The sequence below is a fragment of the Lolium perenne genome, chromosome 6 (assembly GCF_019359855.2).
Source record: "Lolium perenne isolate Kyuss_39 chromosome 6, Kyuss_2.0, whole genome shotgun sequence".
NCBI lineage: Eukaryota > Viridiplantae > Streptophyta > Magnoliopsida > Poales > Poaceae > Lolium > Lolium perenne.
Window position 1 is genome coordinate 138338448 of NC_067249.2, and position 22185 is coordinate 138360632.

Genomic DNA, 22185 nt, shown 5'->3' on the forward strand with positions numbered 1-22185 from the left:
TGAGTTATGGACCTGCTATGTTCTGTTGTACTACTCTGAGGGATGTAATATTTGCGGAATGGTACTTCGTGAATGTTATATCAACGACTGGCATACTACAACATGCAGTGGTATGCAGGGTCACCACAATGCCCAAGGCATCCCCTTCTTCATCGACAACATTATCAGGTTCCTCTAGTGAAACTATATTTTTATTCCATCACATCTTATGCACTTTGCTTGGAGCGTCTGTTTGTTTTTGTTTTTGTTTTGTTTGAATATAATGGATCCTAGCATTCTTTGTGTGGGAGAGAAACACGCTCCGCTGTTGCATATGGACAAATATGTCCTTAGGCTTTACTCATAATATTCATGGCGAAGGTTGAATCTTCTTCGTTAAATTTTTATATGGTTGGAAACGGGAAATGATACATGTAGTAATTGGTAAAATGTATTGAATAATTTGATACTTGGCAATTGTTGTGCTCATGTTTAAGCTCTTGCATCATATACTTTGCACCTATTAATGAAGAAATACATAGAGCTTGCTAAAATTTGGTTTGCATAATTGGTCTCTCTAAGGTCTAGATAATTTCTAGTAAGGGTCGAACAACAAGGAAGACGGTATAGAGTCTTATAATGCTTACAATATGTCTTTTATGTGAGTTTTGCTGTACCGGTTCATACTTGTGTTTGTTTCAAATAACCTTGCTAGACTAAGCCTTGTATCGAGAGGGAATACTTCTCATGCATCCAAAATCCTTGAGCCAACCACTATGCCATTTGTGTCCACCATACCTACCTACTACATGGTATTTCTCCGCCATTCCAAAGTAAATTGCTTGAGTGCTACCTTTAAAATTTTGTCCTCTATCTTTGCAATATATAGCTCATGGGACAAATAGCCTAAAAACTATTGTGGTATTGAATATGTACTTATGCACTTTATCTCTTATTAAGTTGCTTGTTGTGCGATAACCATGTTCCTGGGGACGCCATCAACTACTCTTTGTTGAATATCATGTGAGTTGCTATGCATGTTCGTCTTATCTGAAGTAAGGGAGATTTACCATGAGTTGAATGGTTTGAGCATGCATACTGTTAGAGAAGAACATTGGGCCGCTAACTAAAGCCATGATCCATGGTGGAAGTTTCAGTTTTGGACAAATATCCTCAATCTCATATGAGAAAAATTAATTGATGTTGAATGCTTAAGCATTAAAGAGGAGTCCATTATCTGTTGTCTATGTTGTCCCGGTATGGATGTCTAAGTTGAGAATAATCAAAAGCGAGAAGTCTAGTGCGAGCTTTCTCCTTAGACCTTTGTACAGGCGGCATAGAGGTACCCCTTTGTGACACTTGGTTAAAACATATGTATTGCAGTGATAATCCAGGTAATCCGAGCTAATTAGGACAAGGTGCGGGCACTATTAGTATACTATGCATGAGGCTTGCAACTTGTAGGATATAATTTACATGATACATATGCTTTATTACTACCGTTGACAAAATTGTTTCTTGTTTTCAAAACCAAAGCTCTAGCACAAATATAGCAATCAATGCTTCCCTCTGCGAAGGGCCCTTCTTTTACTTTTATGTTGAGTCAGTTCACCTATCTCTCTCCATCTCAAGAAGCAAACACTTGTGTGAACTGTGCATTGATTCCTACATACTTGCATATTGCACTTATTATATTACTTTATGTTGACAATATCCATGAGATATACATGTTATAAGTTGAAAGCAACCGCTGAAACTTAATCTTCTTTTGTGTTGCTTCAATACATTTACTTTAAATTATTGCTTTATGAGTTAACTCTTATGCAAGACTTATTGATGCTTGTCTTGAAAGTACTATTCATGAAAAGTCTTTGCTATATGATTCATTTGTTTACTCATTGCATTACCATTGTTTTGATCGCTGCATTCATTACATGTGCTTACAATAGTATGATCAAGATTATGATGGCATGTCACTCCAGAAATTATCTTTGATATCGTTTACCTACTCGGGACGAGCAGGAACTAAGCTTGGGGATGCTGATACGTCTCCAACGTATCGATAATTTCTTATGTTCCATGCCACTTTATTGATGATACTTACATGTTTTATGCATACTTTATGTCATATTTATGCATTTTCCGGCACTAACCTATTAACGAGATGCCGAAGAGCCAGTTGCTATTTTCTGCTGTTTTTGGTTTCAGAAATCCTAGTAAGGAAATATTCTCGGAATTGGACGAAATCAACGCCCAGGGGCCTATTTTTCCACGAAGCTTCCAGAAGTCCGAAGAGGAGACGAAGTGGGGCCACGGGGCGCCGCCACAGTAGGGCGGCGTGGCCTACAGGGGGCCCGCGCGGCCCTGTTGTGTGGGGCCCCCGTGAAGCCTCTTGACCTGCCCTTCCACCTACTTAAGGTCTTCGTCGCGAAACCCCCAGTACCGAGAGCCACGATACGGAAAACCTTCTAGAGACACCGCCGCCGCCAATCCCATCTCGGGGGATTCAGGAGATCGCCTCCGGCACCCTGCCGGAGAGGGGAATCATCTCCCGGAGGACTCTTCACCGCCATGGTCGCCTCCGGAGTGATGAGTGAGTAGTTCACCCCTGGACTATGGGTCCATAGCAGTAGCTAGATGGTCGTCTTCTCCTAATTGTGCTTCATTGTCGGATCTTGTGAGCTGCCTAACATGATCAAGATCATCTATCTGTAATGCTATATGTTGTGTTTGTTGGGATCCGATGGATAGAGAATACTATGCTATGTTGATTATCAATCTATTACCTATGTGTTGTTTATGATCTTGCATGCTCTCCGTTATTAGTAGAGGCTCTGGCCAAGTTTTTGCTAGTAACTCCAAGAGGGAGTATTTATGCTCGATAGTGGGTTCATGCCTCCATTAAATCTGGGACAGTGACAGAAAGTTCTAAGGTTGTGGATGTGCTGTTGCCACTAGGGATAAAACATCGATGCTATGTCCAAGGATGTAGTTGTTGATTACATTACGCACCATACTTAATGCAATTGTCTGTTGTTTGCAACTTAATACTGGAAGGGGTTCGGATGATAACCTGAAGGTGGACTTTTTAGGCATAGATGCATGCTGGATAGCGGTCTATGTACTTTGTCGTAATGCCCAATTAAATCTCACAATACTCATCATATCATGTATGTGCATGGTCATGCCCTCTTTATTTGTCAATTGCCCAACTGTAATTTGTTCACCCAACATGCTTATTCTTATCGGAGAGACGCCTCTAGTGAACTGTGGACCCCGGTCCATTCTTTTAATCGAATACAATCTACTGCAATACTTGTTCTACTGTTTTCTGCAAACAATCATCATCCACACTATACATCTAATCCTTTGTTACAGCAAGCCGGTGAGATTGACAACCTCACTGTCACGTTGGGGCAAAGTAATTTGGTTGTGTTGTGCAGGTTCCACGTTGGCGCCGGAATCCCTGGTGTTGCGCCGCACTACACTTCGCCGCCATCAACCTTCAACGTGCTTCTTGACTCCTACCGGTTCGATAAACCTTGGTTTCTAACTGAGGGAAACTTACTGCTGTACGCATCACACCTTCCACTTGGGGTTCCCAACGGTCGCGTGCTGTACGTGTGTCAAGGAGTCTCGATCATGTCCGCATAGTTCACGAACCGTAGGGTGATGCGCTTAAGGTTCGATGTCGTATAAGTAGATTCGGAATATGAGATGGAGACCAAATGTTGTTCGGAGTCTCGGATGGGATCCAGGACATCACGAGGAGGTCCGGAATGGTCCGGAGAATAAGATTCATATAATGGAAGTCATCTTCTGGGGTTCGGGAAAAGTTTCGGTGTTTTGATCCGAGTTTCTAGAAGGTTCTAGAGGGCCACTGGCGGGCCCACCACCCCAGGAGGGGCCACATGGGCTGAGGGAATGCCGCGGGGGCCTCATGGGCCAGTTCCAGCAGCCCCAAGAGGCCTAGCCGGCCAGCCCCAAGAGATAAGATCAAATCCCAAGGGGATAAGATCAAATCCCTAAAAGTTAGGGGGGGAAGACTTGGTGGGGGGGAGATTTCTTCCCCCCCTTCCCATGCGCCGGCCCTAGGAGGAGGTGGGCCAAGGGGGGCAACCCTGGCCGCACCCTCCCTCTATAAATAGAGGAGAGGGGCAGCCGACCCCTTCACACCAAGTATGGCCGCCCCCTCTCTTCCTCCACCATAGCTCTGCTCCGGCTTGGCGAAGCCCTGTAGTTTTTCTCCACCACCACCACCACGCCGTCGTGCTGATGGGATTCCGAGGAGAGCTACCACACCTCCGTTGCCCGCTGGAACGGGGAGAGGACGGACTTCATCGACACCGTACGTACGACCGAGTACGGAAGTGCTGCCGGATTGCAACACCGGACGATCGACTTCATCAACAACGAGATCTGATCTCGTAAGCCTTTGGATCTTCGAGGGTTAGTCTCTCATACATCTCATCGCTTCGATCTTCATAGATTAGATCTTGCTTCTTCCTAGATTGGATCTTGGTTTTTGTTCATGTTCACGGTAGAAATTTTTTGTTTTCCATGCAACGAACACAATCCTCTCCGTCTCCCCTTTGGACTCCATCTTATTCCGAGAATATTTCCAGAACAACTTTTCTAAAATACAAAAACAGCAGAAAAAAGGAACTAGCACTGTGGCATCTTGTTAATATGTCAGTTCCAGAAAATGCATAGAAATTTCACGAAGTGTAAACAAAACATATAGCAATTGGTGTAAAACAAGCATGTAGCATCAAAAATTATAGATACATTTGCAACGTATCACTAATGTGATAGTATTAACTTTGGTAAATGATTTTATCGTGTTGGTCCGACCCACATTGCGAGGGGCGAGTTATTGTCATATGTTAGTCGTCCTTAGACTTGAGGTCTTCGCAAGATATGATTTGGGAGTTGACTACCTTAGGGTATATGAAATGCTGCATCGTAACTGAGATTTAAGACTAGTCAAGAAGCAGATTGTGTGGAGTGGTTGATCAAGATGTGATTTTCCGCTTGATTACTCCCAATTGTATGAGATAGTTATAGCACCTCTCAAGGTAGAAGTATAGGCCGACGGTCCCATATCTTCCCTAACCTCGTTCTCCTGTTGGTGTCCTCTATGGCGATTGGCGACATGCCGTTCTAGAATCTTCCATGCCTTCTTCCCCATCTCTTGCCTTCTCCGCCCACAAGCCTCCAGCCTTCACCGTCTCCCCTCTCCTCTTCTCCGCGTCACCAGCTTCTCCCCTGCCTCGTCCCGCTGCATCTCCATGCGCTGTCTCTCCAATTCAATCCCATCGCCCCGAGCGATTTGCCAAATCCAATCCTGCCGCCTGGACCAACGACGATTCAGAGAATCCCAAGCCCATCCCCAGATCACCAACAGCTATTCCCTTCCAATTCTGGCCTCATCTAGTATTCCTCCGATCTGTGCTGGAGAAGGCTCTCAATCGACTCTGCTGTTTGGGGAGTCCAGCAACAATAGGCCTCGATCTGAGTTCCCCAAGGATGTACAAGCAGTGGCAGCAGGAGGTCATGTGGAGGGAGAGGATCAAATCTCATCTGGCCCGCAAGGAGGCGATGGACGAATTTTTGGTTCTGGCCAGCAGCAGAATCTTGTTGCTTCAGGACACATACAGAGAACACAACAAGGAACTCCGCAGGGCAACGGTACAAGCTTTCAAGGCGCCATGGGCGCCATGAAGATGATTGGATGGAACTGTCAAGGTAAAGGCAGAAAACTCCATGGATCCAACAAAATGGAGTACCTTGCCAAGTTGATTTCGTCGACAGGAGCGCAGGTGATTTTTGTCTCTGAAACTAGATCTTCCAAGTGCACTGCTGCCCAGCTCAATAACCGTTTTAATATTGCTGATAGTTTTGTTGTACCTTCTAATGGGCTTTCGGGCGGTCTCTGGCTATTGTGGACGGATGAAGTTCGAGTTGATGTCAAATTCTCGAATCATCATGTTATTTTAGCTATGGTTGTTAATATAGCAACTAAATTAGAATTTTCTTTGGCTTGTGTCTATGGCGATCCTCATCACCGCCAGACTAGACTCATCTGGAACCACATTTCAAATTTTGTGCATGATAATCCTGGCAAACCAGTGGCCTGTATGGGTGATCTTAATGACATTATGTGTGATGTAGATACTACCTCTAGTAATATAAATAAGTCTCGCATGCATGCTTTCACTACTTACGTTAAAGAATGTGGCTTGTTTGATCTTGGTTATAGTGGTCCGGCTTACACTTGGACAAACAAGCGCTTTTCGTCTGTTCCGGTCTTTGAAAGATTAGATAGATGTCTTGCCAACGCGGAGTGGTGTGGTGTTTTTCCACACACAAATGTTTTCAATTTGCCTATTATGTTAAGTGCTCATGCTCCGATTTTGGTTTCAACTAACTCTCACTTTCGTAAGCCAAAGTTGAACTTCAAGTTTGAAAATTGGTGGCTTATGGAGGAACATTACCATCATACAGCAAAATCCTCTTGGCTAGCTTCGGCAAATAGGCCATTCCATGCTCGAACATCTAACCTTGCAGGTAGTTTGAAAAAGTGGTGTAGGAAGAAGAAACCGATTGATCAGCAACTAAGCAAGATTCAGGATCAGATCCATGAAATACAGATGCAACCTATCCAGGTACGGAATCATGCTCTGGAAGCTAACCTTGTGGCCCAGTATGATCAGAACTTGACCAAATTAACCGAATTCCATAGACAAAGGGCAAAAAAACATTGGGCAACACATGGAGATAGAAACACTTCTTTTTTCCATCATGCTGTGCTTAAACGTAGACGTCGGAACCGTATCTCCTCTGTTAACGATACTCAAGGCAACACTTTACATGATCCAGATGAGATTGCTTCGGAATTTGTTTCTTACTTCCGCAGTATCTTCCGTTCCTCTACCACTAACACTGACAGGCCATTCTTAAGCACTACAATAGCAAGGGAAGCTGGAGATTACACAAACTCGATCCCAGATAAAGAAGAAATTTGGGGAATCCTGAAAGCAATGAGAGGAAATGCATCTCCAGGACCGGATGGATTCAACGTGGCTTTCTACAAGTCGGCTTGGAGTTGGATTGCGGATGATGTTGTGGCGGTAGTCCAAAACTTCTACATGACAGGTGTGCTCCCTCCCCACATCAATGATACAAATATTGCTCTTATTCCTAAAAAGCTTGTTTGTGTTATGCCCGCTGATTTTCGGCCTATTAGTCTTTGCAACGTCATTTACAAAATCATTTCAAAATCTCTTGCAAATAGGCTTAAACAACATCTTCCTGACTACATCCATCCTTCCCAACAAGCTTTTATAGAAGGTCGACGGATTAGCAACAATATCATCATAGCTCAGGAAATTACACATTCTTTTTCTTTGAACTCTTGGAATAACCATGCGTTTATGCTTAAAATTGATCTTGCTAAGGCATTTGATAGACTTGAATGGAATTTCATTTCGGCAGCTCTGGCTCGTAAAGGGCTTCATGCTCACTTTATAAATTTAGTCCATGCTTGCATTTCCTCGCCAACTTTTTCTGTTATTATCAATGGTCAATCTTATGCTCGCTTTACAAGCAGTCGAGGAGTGCGGCAGGGTTGCCCCTTGTCTCCGTATCTGTTTGTGCTTGCAGTCAACGAACTCTCTTTGGCTCTTGAAGAGGCCATGCAGAACAACAACTTGACAGGTATTTCACTTGGACCAGACTGTCCCCCGATCCACTCACTCTTATTTGCCGATGATCTATTAGTTTGTGGCAATGCTAACATCCAGGAAGCTGCAGCCATGTCTCGCGTTATTAGTCAATTCTGTCGTGCTTCTGGTCAAGTGCTAAATTGGAACAAATCTGCTATTCTTTTCAGCAAAAGGGTCAATCACCAGGTTATGCAGGACATTAGGCAAATTTTCCATGTGCCAGATATTGACACAAACACCATTCATCTTGGCCATCCCTTAATTTTGCTTGCGAAGGATAGAGCTGTGGCTTACAACTTCATTTACGGAAAATTTAAATCTAAACTAACTAACTATGTTGCTAATAAGTTGTCTCACGCTGCCCGTTTGGAGCTAATAAAATCTGTTTTCTCTTCTATTCCTGTCTATTACATGTCCAACATCCTTTTTTCAAAGAAGTTTCTTAACAAACTCACGGCTATTATCAGACGATTTTGGTGGACAGGAGTTAAGGAAGAAGACAATGCCAGAAGCCTTTGCCTTAGGGCTTGGGCTGATATATGTACCCCTAAGAAAGAGGGGGGCCTTGGTATCAAAAACTTGCAGGCAACAAACCAAGGACTCATATTATCGGCAGCTTGGAGACTAGCCAAAGATCCTGAAACTCAGCTTGCTCTCATTCTCAAATCAAAGTATCATCCAGACACTTCAATTTGGAGGGCCAAATCCAATGTGCCCAAGTCTGCATTCTGGTCAGCAATTCTAAAGGTAAAGCATCTCTTGATATCTGCTTCTTTTTACCAGCTTTTAGAATGCAATATTTCTGTTTGGAGCTCACCCTGGTTTTATGGTTGGGAAACAATTTATGACAACCTGATAATTCATCCCCAACCTTTTGCTTACCCAGCTGTAGTTAAAGATTTATGGATGCCTAATCAAAAAACTTGGAATGTTCCCCTTATAAATGCTCTGTTTACTCCTCAAACTGCAAACTCGATTATACAAACCCCTATAATTGATGCGTCCGGGCCAGATTTACTGTGTTGGAAGTTAACCCCTACAGGAGAATTCTCTTGCAAAAGTGCTTACAGACATTGCTTCAGCAACTTGTTGTTGCTGCAGAATCGAGAGGCCAAAAGAAGTTCATCTTCAGGTTAAAGCACTTCTCATGCAGGTCTGGAAAGACAAAAGCCTTGCTCCTCGAGTCCAGACCTTTGCTTGGAGACTTCTTCGAAAAGCTCTACCAACTGGGAAAAGAGCAGGTAGGTTCTCTACTCACATTGAAAAAGATTGCTCTAGGTGTGGGCAGGAAGAAGATGACATGCACCTGTTCTTCCTCTGTCCCTTTGCGAAGGCGGTTTGGTTTGCCGCTCCCTGGCACCTTAGGTCAGAAGTGATTGTGAATACTTATCCTTCTATGCATGATACCATTCAGGCAATCCTTTCTTCAGGTCACCCACATGCATCTATTTCAAATATTTACACTTTTCTTTGGTGCATATGGAAAGCTCGGAACGACTTTGTCTTTGGCAGGAAGGTGAACTCTCCCTTGCAGGTGTTTGCGGCAGTGGAAGCGATCTTGAGGTGTGCAACATTGACAGATAAAGACCAAGAACATATGTCAACTTTACCCTCTCTGCAAGCTCCAAGTTCTCATCACCAGGCACTAGCCTCGGGTGCTCCTTCTATTTCTGATCTATCTACGATTGTTGGGCCTAAAATATTCACAGATGCAGCTTGGAAGGCTCCTCATGATCACTTGCAGTGCAAGGTGAATTGGAATCTACATCAAGCTTGGTGAGAACACGCAACAGCATGGCGTCTTTGTTTCAGCGGTCTCCCCGCCAGCAGCTTCACCTCTACAGGCAGAAGCGCTCGCATTGCAACTTGCTGTTGTTGTAGCTTCGATCCTTCAGGTTCAGGAACCAAGTTACTTCACAGATTGTGCTACTCTGGCCAAAGCTGTGACTGCAAACAACATTCTCGCTGCACCAGGACATTGGCAAATCAGGCCTCAGCTTGCGTCAATATTTGCTTCAGATTCCTTCAGTCCGGCAAGCTTCTTTCAGGTCTCTAGAAGTCTGAATTTCATTGCTCACCACTTCGCTAGGCTAGCCACGAGAATTACTACTAGTCAGCCTTTACTTCTTAGATGCTGCTGTAGCTCTCATGTTCCTGGGACATGTCCAGTACGTGAGAAGTTCATTAATCATAGCGTGTCTCCCTTCACGCTACGTTCTGTAATATGCCACTGATGATTGATCGTTGTGAATACACTATCTGAATTTCCAAAAAAAAAAAAAAAAAAAAAAAAAAGGTAGAAGTATAGAGTTCTAAAGCACGGTAGCAACAAGGTAAAACTATTTATGCTCTCAAACTAGAGTGCCACAACTCTACGTTTCTATGCACTAAAGCAATTACATCTCTAGTGATTTTTTTTGCTTTTATTTTAAAACACAATGGCGTGTACATCTAAAGGTACCGTAGTACTTTTCGCTTAGAACAGGGTAGATTTAGGAATTATGCATGCATCTGAAATCGTGGTGGATTTCTTTTGCTTTTGTTTTAAAAGACAAAGTGATTGAAATCACTACGCACTCTTGATGATCTAGGTGTTATCGTTTGAACGTGTTTTGGATTTTGAAATAACCTTTATTGATATTTGCAGAAAAGGGAAACATGGAAAAGAGAATTACAAATACAACATTTGAATATAAAAATGAAATTTGAATCTTACAATCAAATTTTAATTCATATTTCACTCAACTACAAATAATAGTTGAATATCCATGCGTTGCTACAGAGAACCAAACCATTTTATTTAAAATTTTAGTGTCAAACATAATACACAAGCATTGTTGAATTGCATAATGCTACAATCACGTATTTCCTCTACCCCTTGTAACTAAATTCATTAATGGCTTGAAAAAAGATATCCATGAGAGCCCCCATGAGAACTATCAGATTGCATAGTCCACAAACAGTTGATGTTGTGTTAGTTTTTGCTGAAAAAGAGGAAGAACTGCTGGAGGAGGTGTGGCCCTTTTGAACTCAGCGCTATAAAAATGGATACAAGCACTCTTACTCCAAGTCTGGATATCCTGGTAAAGGAATTCTATAACCTGCGGTTGCTGATCATGTAAGGCACTTTGAAGAGAAAACAAAACCAAGAAATCAGTGTGATGATCGATACAAAACTCTCGTAGACCAGTGTAGGGCAAGAGGAGAGTATTTCACCTGTGGAAAAAAATAGCAACCTAGAGACAAGTGAATTAAGAATGTGTGTTGAATGTTGTGGAAGAACTACTTCAGGTGCCGCAGGTCAATTCTTCTGGCATATCCTGGTGGCTCTAGTGAAGAAGAAACCCTAATGCGCTGCAAAAAACAGATACTGCTATTGATCGATTCAGGGAGTGTTGGTAATTTTATCACTGAAACAGCAGTAGCTCCAACTAGGGCAAAATGGCTGTTGGAGGTTTGTCTAGCGTCAATCGTGCAGCTCTGGATGTTAAATGGTAAAATGGAGGTAGGTAGTGAATTTCACTCCGTTTAGATGTACGATTTCATCAACCCAAAAATTGAAGAATTGGAATCGTACCGACCGAATTCGACGCGTTTGGACGCCAACCGAATCATCGCTCGGAAACCTCGCCAAATTCCAAGCGGCGCGCGCGGTCTGCTCCATTTTCGCTAGTCCAGGAGCTCCGCGCGGCACGGAGACGAGCAGCTGCGAGGCGGCAGCGGAGAAATCTTGGGCGGACCGTGGCGGCGACGGCGGCGGCGAGCAGGTACTCCATTATCATCTAGCAGACCTCGATCTCTCTTCCCATGGCTCCCCTCTCCTCCCATGCCTGCACCCGTCCCATCTCCTTCCATGGCCGCCCCCTCCAATATCCTTCCATGCCCGACCCTCCCATATCCTTCCATGGCTTCTCCCTTCTCTTCCCTTTAACACCCCATCCATCTTCTCCATTCTCGACCTCTTCACATGGAGCCCCATTCGCTCCTCCTCACAGAGCGCCCTGCACTATCTCCCCATGTTATTTAACCCTAGAACATCAAAAGAATCTTAAAATCTTAATCACTCTCTCCCTTTTGCAGGTCAATTCCAGTTAGTTGTAGCAGAATCCGCAGGAATCAATTCAACAAAAGGTAACAACAGTGCTCAGTGCTCACGTTCTTTTATTTCCTGTGTTAAATTGTTAGTGATTAGGAGCAGATAATATACTCTGTACAGTATGATTACATACATATGCCCCTTAATGATGTGCTACTAGTACTGTGTGATACATGATGTGTTTATTTTACATGTAGCTATTTAATTATTGTATATGCAGATGGTTTAATATGGCATGATTAGCACGATGACATGCTGTCTCTTTACTTTGAATTAATTTTTTTTTGTTTGTTCTGTTTGCAATTGTGTGTACCTGGACAATGTCGAAACGACCATTAGATTTGCTATCTTGCATACTTGAAGAAAACAAAAGGAGAAAGAAGAGACGGATGTTATTTTCAGAACTATACTTTGCAATGATTGTTGTGGTGGTAGATTATGTCAGTAAGGAGACGATACCAAGAGATTATGTCAGTAAGGAGAGGGTACCAAGAAGAGTCTATCAGTAATCTGTATGGAACTTGCTCGACAGCGACATCAGATGCCATTTTCTATCGTCGCTTGCCCAGATTTGGCTCAAATTTGAACTGTAGGCTCATTTTAGCATGCTTGTTGTTTTTTCTGTATTTTGTTCATATTTGTCTGGGCGGTTCAAAATTTCTGGACTTGTTGTTTTTTCTGTATTTTGTTCATATTTGTCTGGGCGGTTCAAAATTTCTGGACATCAACTTGATATGTCATTTTACCATTTCAGAATTGCTCAGATTTGGATAGAATTTGAACAGTAGGCTCATATTAGTATGTTTGTTTTTCTCTTCTTTCCCCAGATTTCTCTTCCCAGGATCTTCCCTTGAAGCACTAGGCGATGCCGCCAAGGAAGCGGGGGAAAAAGGGGGCTACCACCGCCACCAAGCAGCAGCAAACGCCACCGCCCGAGCCGCCTGGCCCTGACGCTCCCGTGCAGGAGAAGCTGCGGTGGCTTGCTGACCAAGAGAGTAAGTGTCTCAGAGCCCTAACTCCCTCCCTGCTCCTTGGCCATCTGTCCTGCCCAACATTTTTGAAATACAATCTAGGTTTGATAGTTTGCAGCTATCAGTCAGACCTGTGAGTTGCAGGATACATCAGTTGCTGCCCTGATGGAATGATGCTTTGCAATGTAAACGGTTAAAAATACTTCAGTTCTTGCGTAGGTTCGTAGGAACAGCTTGTCAAGCTGTGTCTTGTGGGGTTAAGTGGTGTGTATCTGGGCTTGGCGTGACGTGATTGCATGAATCCGTGTGTCAACAGTACATTGTGGACCTGTTTTATCGGTTTCATTGTTATGGTATGAAATCGGGAGCGGGGAGCTCCTTAATCGAAAAGAGAAACTATCTGGGAGATTATATAACTACCTATATTCACCAGCTGGATCGAGTCCCCAATCATGACTGCTTTAGTACAAGTTTTTCTTCTTTGCATAAATCAGATATCAAACTGTAGAAAGCAACTGTTCAAATTATCTGCAGGAATCAGTTAAAAATTGTCTCGAGGAGGCAAGAAACATTTCTTAATGTTGACTTTGGTTTGAAGGATGCAGCATCCACAATTTTACAAAGATGTAACGACACCATTATTGTTGTACTCGCAGTTCGTAGGCTGCAGTCTGGAACCGATCTTGAACTCGAAATTTAATGTTAATGGCAAGGTTCTAGTGCAAATTAAATATGGTACCGAAGGCTAATATTAAAATCTTATTGTCTTGACAGATGGCTTCAATATGTCTTATCTAACGCTGACTAGCATTTAGTAAAGGGTGCAGTAAATTTAAGAACTTAAATTTACTTGTTATCTTGCTCAGTACTCCTAGTTCAATACATTAAGGATGCATTTCATAGAAGCACTGCCCACTTCACTTAATGTAATGATCATGACTTCAATGCTAATCCAGTCTCATCAATAAATAGTTGAACGTCGGAAAGCTGCCATCAGAGCTATTCAAGCAGCAGAGGTTGAGGGTGTACTTTCTGGGATACACTTAGTGCGAACCTACATTTCCAAGGAGCAAGAAGAAACATGTGCCTTGCAATATTTCCAGGAGAACTTGCCCAACGTGTCAGTTGTCCCGAATGAAAAACAGGACGAGCTTGAGTTGAAGTGGAATGAGTGGGATAATCACATATATGGAGACCAGAGGGATGACAAGGTTTCACGAGCTTCGATCACGTCATTGGCAACTGCTGCTGGTTTTCATTTCTCGGGAGATTCAGGTTTGAGTTCCATCTGCTTGTTGATTATTTACTCTTATAGGCACCAAAGCAGCTAGCTTGAATGATTTTGTCACCTTATATAATGTGCAGTGCAGAAGAACTTCATTGAGAGCACCTTTGATTTTAACAACTGTGTAAGTATTTCTTTTTGCGGGTATGTAAGTATTTCTTTGTATAGTGGTACCAGATATTTTTGCTGTACCCTTCACAACTCTTAACCATTCCCTGCTGCTTTGAAGACTTGGAGTGAGCTACCCGAAGGTCAGATGACAGGGGCAGGGGATTCTCTACAGACACCCGGGGTTTGTGCTTTTCCCTCTACACACGAAATGTCGTCTTATTATTTTAAATCTGGATGATCACAATCAATAGTTTGGTCTTGAATCGCCTTATAAGCTTTCCTGTTGGTTGTAACATAACCCTTAACAGGCTACGAGTAGCCGACTCTCTTTTGGCATGACACCGAAAACTGTAAGAGTACCCAAGAATGGCGAGATGCTCTTATCTGTGCATGGGTCACCTCTTGGAGTGTACAAAGAAGAAAATCTGGCAGCCATTACTGGTATTTGCTTGCTCCTAATACAACACCCATCTCTTATGGCTATTCATTTTCTAATATAAAAAAAACATGTTACAGAATCTGGAAATGGAAGTGAAGATAATACAACACCCATCTCTTATGGCTATTCATTTACTAATATAAAAAAAACATGTTACAGAATCTGGAAATGGAAGTGAAGAGCTGCCTCGTGATGCCACTGGCCCTCTGTAATAGCAGTAGTAAGAATGCTTAAAGCTCAAGTCCCTGTCTTCTTTTATGCATCTAGTTGGTGGTTAATCCTTTATTTTCATTGCAGGAGTAAGCTGTGGGAGATACTAATCAGAACTTCAACCACTAATTCAGGGTATTCGTAGAGTCTCAACCCTCATTGCCTGACGAGGTTCGGTGTGTTTAGGTTATCCTTTTGTGTAGTTTGATGAAGCATGTTGTGGGGCGCCAGTTTTAGTCAGCTGAAACCATTTGTCAGGTGCTTTAGCACAGTGTTGTCTGTTGTTAACTTCGCCACCAGGAAGCTGGTGGGATTAGATGAATCTTTGGTGCGGCATTCGTTATTCACCCAGTTATTAAGACTTCTGTAATGAGATGAGATGAGACGTGGTGTACTGTCCATGCTGTAAACGGAACTGTGATGTCCCATTTAGCTATGTGCCATGTTGTGCCGTGTACATCAGGGGGAACTGCAATTTGACAAGATCTCATATCTTTCTGATTTGAAAGTTGCAATTTGCAAAGCATCTTACTCTTGACTTCGTTTCTGAGATCAATACCATGAGAATGATGGTGAATTAGCAGTGTTAAAATGATTTATATCAAATACTATTCTAGAGAAAAAATAATTCTGTTGAACTGCGGTACATTTTTTTTTTTTAATGACAGCTGCGGTACATATTGGTTTGTCAGATCCACCGTTTTCAGTTATTCTCTCCACGGCTCCACCACGCCCCTGTCGCCTAGTTTTTTTTTAAACAAGACCCAACGAACCCAGCTTTATATTGAAAACTAATAGAGTGTCTTACAACTGGAAACTGCGCGGTAGAGACAAACACGACTTCCTCAGCCAATCCCAGCACGATCGCGTCTCCCATTGCTCACTCAGCTCTTGCAGTTTGCCACCAAACCTGTTCATGACATCTTCAGTCACAGCCAGGCGGTTAAGAGCAATCAGCAGCTTCCACTGCAACATGAAAGATAAAGCTTTGTGAAGTGTGTGAATAGGATCATACAACACTTTATTTTGAAAGATACTATCGTTTCGAACGAGCCATAATGCCCAGGCAACGGAAGCAAACCAAAACCATGTAATGGTATGTACAACGAGGGATGCTTAAAAAGGTGCTTAGTAGAATAACCCTTTTTTCTTTAAGCACTGGTGCTTAATTATATAGACAGACGTCTAACTAGACACCCCTCCTTTACAAAAAAAAAAAAGATCTGATTGTACCTAAGAACTCTGACACAGAGATGGACAAGGCACGATTGGCGTCGAAGCCGGCACTAGGGCTGGTGAAGCCGATGCAGATGCGGAAAGCACCGAACGGGATTGGCTGAAGCCCAAACCAAGGTCGCGTATCAAAAGTTTGCCTTAGTATATGATACGACCAATGACGATGGTGTCGTTGGTTTAGCCTGAAGCTTCCAACCGAATGCAAACTCCAGATAGCACCCGCCCCACGGCGGGCACCAACTGACATGGGATTGTCGAAAAGTATGCCACAAAGGGTACCTCACGATGATGATGAGAGAGAGAAGGCATGAGATATGGTGTATGAGATGGTGATTCGCATAGTTTACCCATTTACGAGATCCATATTGGTAGAGGATCTATACTCCTGCTATAAATCACTACAGAGCAACAAGTGTGTAGGGTTACAGTGATGTTATTGTTCGTGTCCTTAGGCTACCAGGGGACCGACTTATATACTATGTTGGACCTAGGTTTTACACGGTGAGCCCTAACCGACTACGTCTTAGAGTCCGTCTATATAGACAGACGTCTAACTAGACACCCCTCCTTTACAAAATGAAACGGAAACGGACGGAAACATGCTTTATCGTTTTTGTTTTCCTCTATCCTATCGAAATCGAAAATGGAATCGAAAACCCCGGAAACGAATATGAAAACGGAAATCATCGGATATGAATACAAAACAGATACGTTACGAATACGGATATTTGCCACAACACAATGCGACATAATATCTTGATTTGTAGACCGAAAGACACACATAAAAATGACAATAAAACTGAAGGAGATATGCCCTAGAGGCAATAATAAAGTGGTTATTATTTATATCTTTATGTTTATGATAAATGTTTATATATCATGCTAGAATTGTATTAACCGAAACATTAGTACATGTGTGATATGTAGACAAACAAGAAGTCCCTAGTATGCCTCTTAAACTAGCTTGTTGATTAATGGATGATTAGTTTCATAATCATGAACATTGGATGTTATTAATAACAAGGTTATGTCATTGTGTGAATGATATAATGGACACACCCAATTAAGCGTAGCATAAGATCTCGTCATTAAGTTATTTGCTATAAGCTTTCGATACATAGTTACCTAGTCCTTATGACCATGAGATCATGTAAATCACTTATACCGGAAAGGTACTTTGATTACACCAAACACCACTGCGTAAATGGGTGGCTATAAAGGTGGGATTAAGTATCCGGAAAGTATGAGTTGAGGCATATGGATCAACAGTGGGATTTGTCCATCCCGATGACGGATAGATATACTCTGGGCCCTCTCGGTGGAATGTCGTCTAATGTCTTGCAAGCATATGAATGAGTTCATAAGAGACCACATACCACGGTACGAGTAAAGAGTACTTGTCAGGAGACGAGGTTGAACAAGGTATAGAGTGATACCGAAGATCAAACCTCGGACAAGTAAAATATCGCGAGACAAAGGGAATTGGTAATATATGTGAATGGTTCATTCGATCACTAAAGTCATCGTTGAATATGTGGGAGCCATTATGGATCTCCAGATCCCGCTATTGGTTATTGGTCGGAGTGAGTACTCAACCATGTCCGCATAGTTCTCGAACCGTAGGGTGACACACTTAAAGTTGGATGTTGAAATGGTAGCACTTGAAATATGGAATGGAGTTCGAATATTTGTTCGGAGTCCCGGATGAGATCCCGGACATCACGAGGAGTTCCGGAATGGTCCGGAGAATAAGATTCATATATAGGATGTCATTTTATGTGAAATAAAATGTCGCGGAAGGTTCTATGGAAGGTTCTAGAAGGTTCTAGAAAAGTCCGGAAGAAACCACCAAGGAAGGTGGAGTCCACAAGGGACTCCACCTCCATGGCCAGCCAGCCCTAGATGGGGTGGAGTCCCAAGTGGACTCCACCATAGGGGCCGGCCACCCCCACATGGGAGGTGGGAATCCCACCTTTGGGTGGGAGTCCTAGTTGGGCTAGGTTTCCCCTCCTATGGAAGGTTTTGGTTTCGGGTCTTATTCGAAGACTTGGACACCAACACTTGGGATCCACCTATATAATGAGGGGCCAAGGGAGGGGGCCGGCCACCCCAAGACCATAAGCTGGCCGCCCCCCATAGAGTGGCCGGCCACCCCCTCCCAAACCCTAGCTTTGCTCCTCCACTCCATATTGCCCGCGTAGCTTAGCGAAGCTCCGCCGGACTTCTACACCGCCACCGACACCACGCCGTCGTGCTGTCGGATTCAAGAGGAGCTACTACTTCCGCTGCCCGCTGGAACGGGGAGGTGGACGTCGTCTTCATCAACAACCGAACGTGTGACCGAGGACGGAGGTGCTGCCCGTTCGTGGCGCCGGAACCGATCGTGATCAAGATCTTCTACGCGCTTTTGCAAGCGGCAAGTGATCGTCTACCGCAGCAACAAGAGCCTCATCTTGTAGGCTTTGGAATCTCTTCAAGGGTGAGACTCGATACCCCCTCGTTGCTACCGTCTTCTAGATTGCATCTTGGCTTGGATTGCGTGTTCGCCGTAGGAAAATTTTTGTTTTCTATGCAACGTTATCCTACAGTGGTATCACAGCCGTGTCTATGCATAGATGGTTGCACGAGTAGAACACAATGGTTTGTGGGCGTTGATGCTCTTGTTATCTTTAGTTTGAGTACTTTGCATCTTTATGGCATAGTGGGATGAAGCGGCTCGGACTAACTTTACATGACCGCGTTCATGAGACTTGTTCCTCGTTCGACATGCAACTTGTATTGCATAAGAGGCTTTATGGTGTCCTGTCTCTCCTACTATAGTTAATATTCAATTTAATCTTCTATTTAAAACTTTATTATAAACTTTGTGGTTCATTTTCTTTGTTATATTAGATATCGCTCTAAACCCTAAACCACGTAAAATATGCAAACCAAATTAGAGACGTCTAACTTGTTTTTGCAGGGTTTGGTGATGTGATATGGCCATAATGTGATGATGAATATGTATGAGATGATCATTATTGTATTGTGGCAACCGGCAGGAGCCTTATGGTTGTCTTTAAATTTCATGTTGAGTAGTATTTCAAAGTAGTTGTAATAGTTGCTACATGGAGGACAATCATGAAGACGGCGCCATTGACCTTGACGCTACGCCGACGATGATGGAGATCATGCCCGAAGATGATGGAGATCATATCCGTGCTTTGGAGATGAAGATCAAAGGCGCAAGAACAAAAGGGCCATATCATATCACATATGAACCGCATGTGATGTTAATCCTTTTTATGCATCTTATTTTGCTTAGATCGCGACGGTAGCATTATAAGATGATCCCTCACTAAAATCTCAAGATAATAAAGTGTTCATCCTTAGTAGCACCGTTGCCAAGTCTTGTCGTTTGAAGCACCTCGTGATGATCGGGTGTGATAGATTCAATAAGTACATATGACGGGTGCAAGACAGTTTTGCACATGCGGATACTAAGGTGGCCTTGACGAGCCTAGCATGTACGGTACATGGTCTCGGAACACGTGATACCGAAAGGTAGAGCATGAATCATATGGTTGATATGATGAACACTTTGAGTGTTCGCCATTGAAATCACACCTTTTCTCGTGATGATCGGGTTTAGGTGCGGTGGATTTGGTTCGTGTGATCACTAAGACAATGCGAGGGATATTGTTTTGAGTGGGAGTTCACTTAGGTTTTTAATTATGTTGAATTAAAATTTGAACTCAATTTGTCATAAACTTAGTCTAAACTATTGCAAATATATGTTGTAGAGATGGCGTCCCCAATCAATTTTAATCAGCTCCTAGAGAAAGAGAAACTTAAGAGCAACGGTAGCAACTTCACCGATCGGTTCCGTCATGTGAGGATCTTCCTCTCGGCGGAAATCGCAATTTGTGCTTGATGCACCGCTAGGTGACCCTCCCGTAAGATGAATCCGATGAAGTAAAAGCTGTTTACGCGACTCGGAAAACTCGGTACTCTCAAGTTCGGTGTGCCATCCCGTGCACTGGAATCCGATCTTCAAAAACGTTTTGAGCACCATGATCCTCATGAGTTGATGAATGAGCTGAAAGCTATATTCGAGACTCATGCGGCGATTGAATGCTATGAAGCATCGAAACATTTCTTCAAAATTCGTATGATGGAAGAAGGCAGCTCCGTTAGTGAGCACATGCTCGCCATGACCGGCATGCGAAGAAACTCGGTGACTTGGGAATAGTGATTCCTAACAGATCGGGATTAATCGTGTCCTTCAATCATCGCCACCAAGTTACAAGAACTTTGTGATGAACTACAATATGCAGAACATGAACAAGGAGTTACCTGAACTTTTTGGCATGCTAAAAGCTGCTGAGATTGAGATCAAGAAAGAGCACCAAGTGTTGATGGTCAACAAGACCACCAGTTTCAAGAAACAGGGCAAGTCTAAGGGAAAATTCAAGAAGGGTGGCAAGAAAGCTGCCACGCCTCCTATGAAACCTAAGAACGGCCCTAAGCCTGATGCTGAGTGCTATTATCGCAAGGAGAAGGGACACCGGAAGCGTAATTGCTCCAAGTATCTGGCTGATCTCAAGAGCGGCCTTGTCAAGAAGAAGAAATAAGGTATATTTGATATACATGTTATAGATGTTCATTTCATCGGTTCTCGTTCTAGTACCTGGTATTTGATACTGGTTCGGTTGCTCATATTTGTAACTCGAAACAGGAACTAAAGAATAAACGACAACCGCTGAAAGATGAAGTGACGATGCGCGTTGGAAACGGATCCAAGGTCAATGTGATCGCAATGGCACACTTCCTCTACATCTACCTTCGGGATTAGTTTTAAGCCTAAATAATTGCTATTATGTACTGCGTTGAGCATGAACATTATATCCTGGATCTTGTTTAATGCAAGACGGTTATTCATTCAAGTCTGAGAATAATGGTTGTTCTATTTTTATGAATAATATCTTTTATGGTCGAGCACCACAAAAGAATGGCTTATTTCTATTAGATCTCGATAGTAGTGATACGCATATACATAACATTGATGCTAAGCGAATTAAACTTAATGATAATTCTACTTATATGTGGCAATCGCTGCCTTGGTCATATTGGAGTGAAACGCATGAAGAAACTCCATACCGATGGATTACTTGAATCACTTGACTTTGAGTCACTTGATAGATGCGAAGCATGTCTAATGGGTAAAATGACAAAGACTCCATTTTCTCAGTATGATGGAGCGAGCTATCGACTTATTGGAAATCATACATACAGATGTATGTGGACCAATGAGCGTAGCATCGCGCGGTGGTTATCGTTATGTTCTAACCTTCACAGATGATCCGAGTAGATATGGGTATATCTATTTCATGAAACATAAATCCGAAACTTTTGAGAAGTTTAAGGAATTTCAAAGTGAAGTAGAAAATCAACGTAACAAGAAGATCAAATTTCTACGATCTGATCGTGGAGGTGAATATCTGAGTTATGAGTTTGGCATGCATTTAAAGAAATGCGGAATACTTTCACAATTGACACCGCCGGGAACACCTCAACGAAACGGTGTGTCCGAACGTCGTAATCGAACTCTCTTAGATATGGTTCGTAGTATGATGTCTCTTACTGATTTGCCGTTATCATTTTGGAGTTATGCATTAGAGACAGCCGCATTCACTTTAAATAGAGCACCATCAAAATCCGTAGAAACGACACCGTATGAATTATGGTTTAATAAGAAACCTAAGCTGTCGTTCTGAAAGTTTGGGGTTGCGAAGCCTATGTAAAGAAGTTACAACCGGACAAGCTAGAACCCAAAGCGGAGAAATGCGTCTTCATAGGATACCCTAAGGAAACTATAGGGTACACTTTCTATCACAGATCCGAAGGCAAAATCTTTGTTGCTAAGAACGGAACCTTTCTTGAGAAAGAATTTCTCACTAAAGAAGTGACTCGAAGAAAAGTAGAACTCGATGAGATTGATGAATCTATACTCGTTGATCGAGTAGCGCGAAGATCGAAAGTTGTACCTGCACCGCCTACACCGGCAACAGAGGAAGCTAATGATAATGATCATGAAACTTCGAACGAGGAAACTACGAACCTCGCAGATCGACAAGGGAACGTGCCACTCC

General features: G+C 42.9%; 1 protein-coding gene across 2 annotated transcripts; it reads left to right on the forward strand.

The window, feature by feature from the left end:
- The first annotated feature begins 11178 nt into the window (after window positions 1-11178).
- On the forward strand, window positions 11179-15326 carry LOC127326444 (uncharacterized). 2 transcript variants are annotated; one of them, XM_051353297.2, is made up of 9 exons: window positions 11179-11473; window positions 11787-11837; window positions 12630-12797; window positions 13746-14048; window positions 14139-14182; window positions 14288-14350; window positions 14478-14610; window positions 14686-14828; window positions 14906-15326. In XM_051353297.2, exons 3-8 carry the CDS (start codon window positions 12668-12670, stop codon window positions 14784-14786), a joined length of 774 nt encoding a protein of 257 aa, XP_051209257.1. In that variant the 5' UTR covers window positions 11179-11473; window positions 11787-11837; window positions 12630-12667; the 3' UTR covers window positions 14787-14828; window positions 14906-15326. The 2 variants fall into 2 exon arrangements, with proteins under 2 accessions (XP_051209257.1, XP_051209258.1); XM_051353298.2 differs by having other exon boundaries at window positions 11196-11473; window positions 14768-14828.
- The last annotated feature ends 6859 nt before the right edge of the window (window positions 15327-22185 follow it).

What these genes read in the sequence shown, in the direction of transcription:
- LOC127326444 (XM_051353297.2), top strand. Translation starts at nt 12,668, where the DNA reads ATGCCGCCAAGGAAGCGGGGGAAAAAGGGGGCTACCACCGCCACCAAG. An exon ending in GTGGCTTGCTGACCAAGAGA is followed by an intron (nt 12,798 to 13,745) that starts GTAAGTGTCTCA and finishes ATCAATAAATAG; the next exon opens with TTGAACGTCGGAAAGCTGCC. An exon ending in AAATCTGGCAGCCATTACTG is followed by an intron (nt 14,611 to 14,685) that starts GTATTTGCTTGC and finishes AACATGTTACAG; the next exon opens with AATCTGGAAATGGAAGTGAA.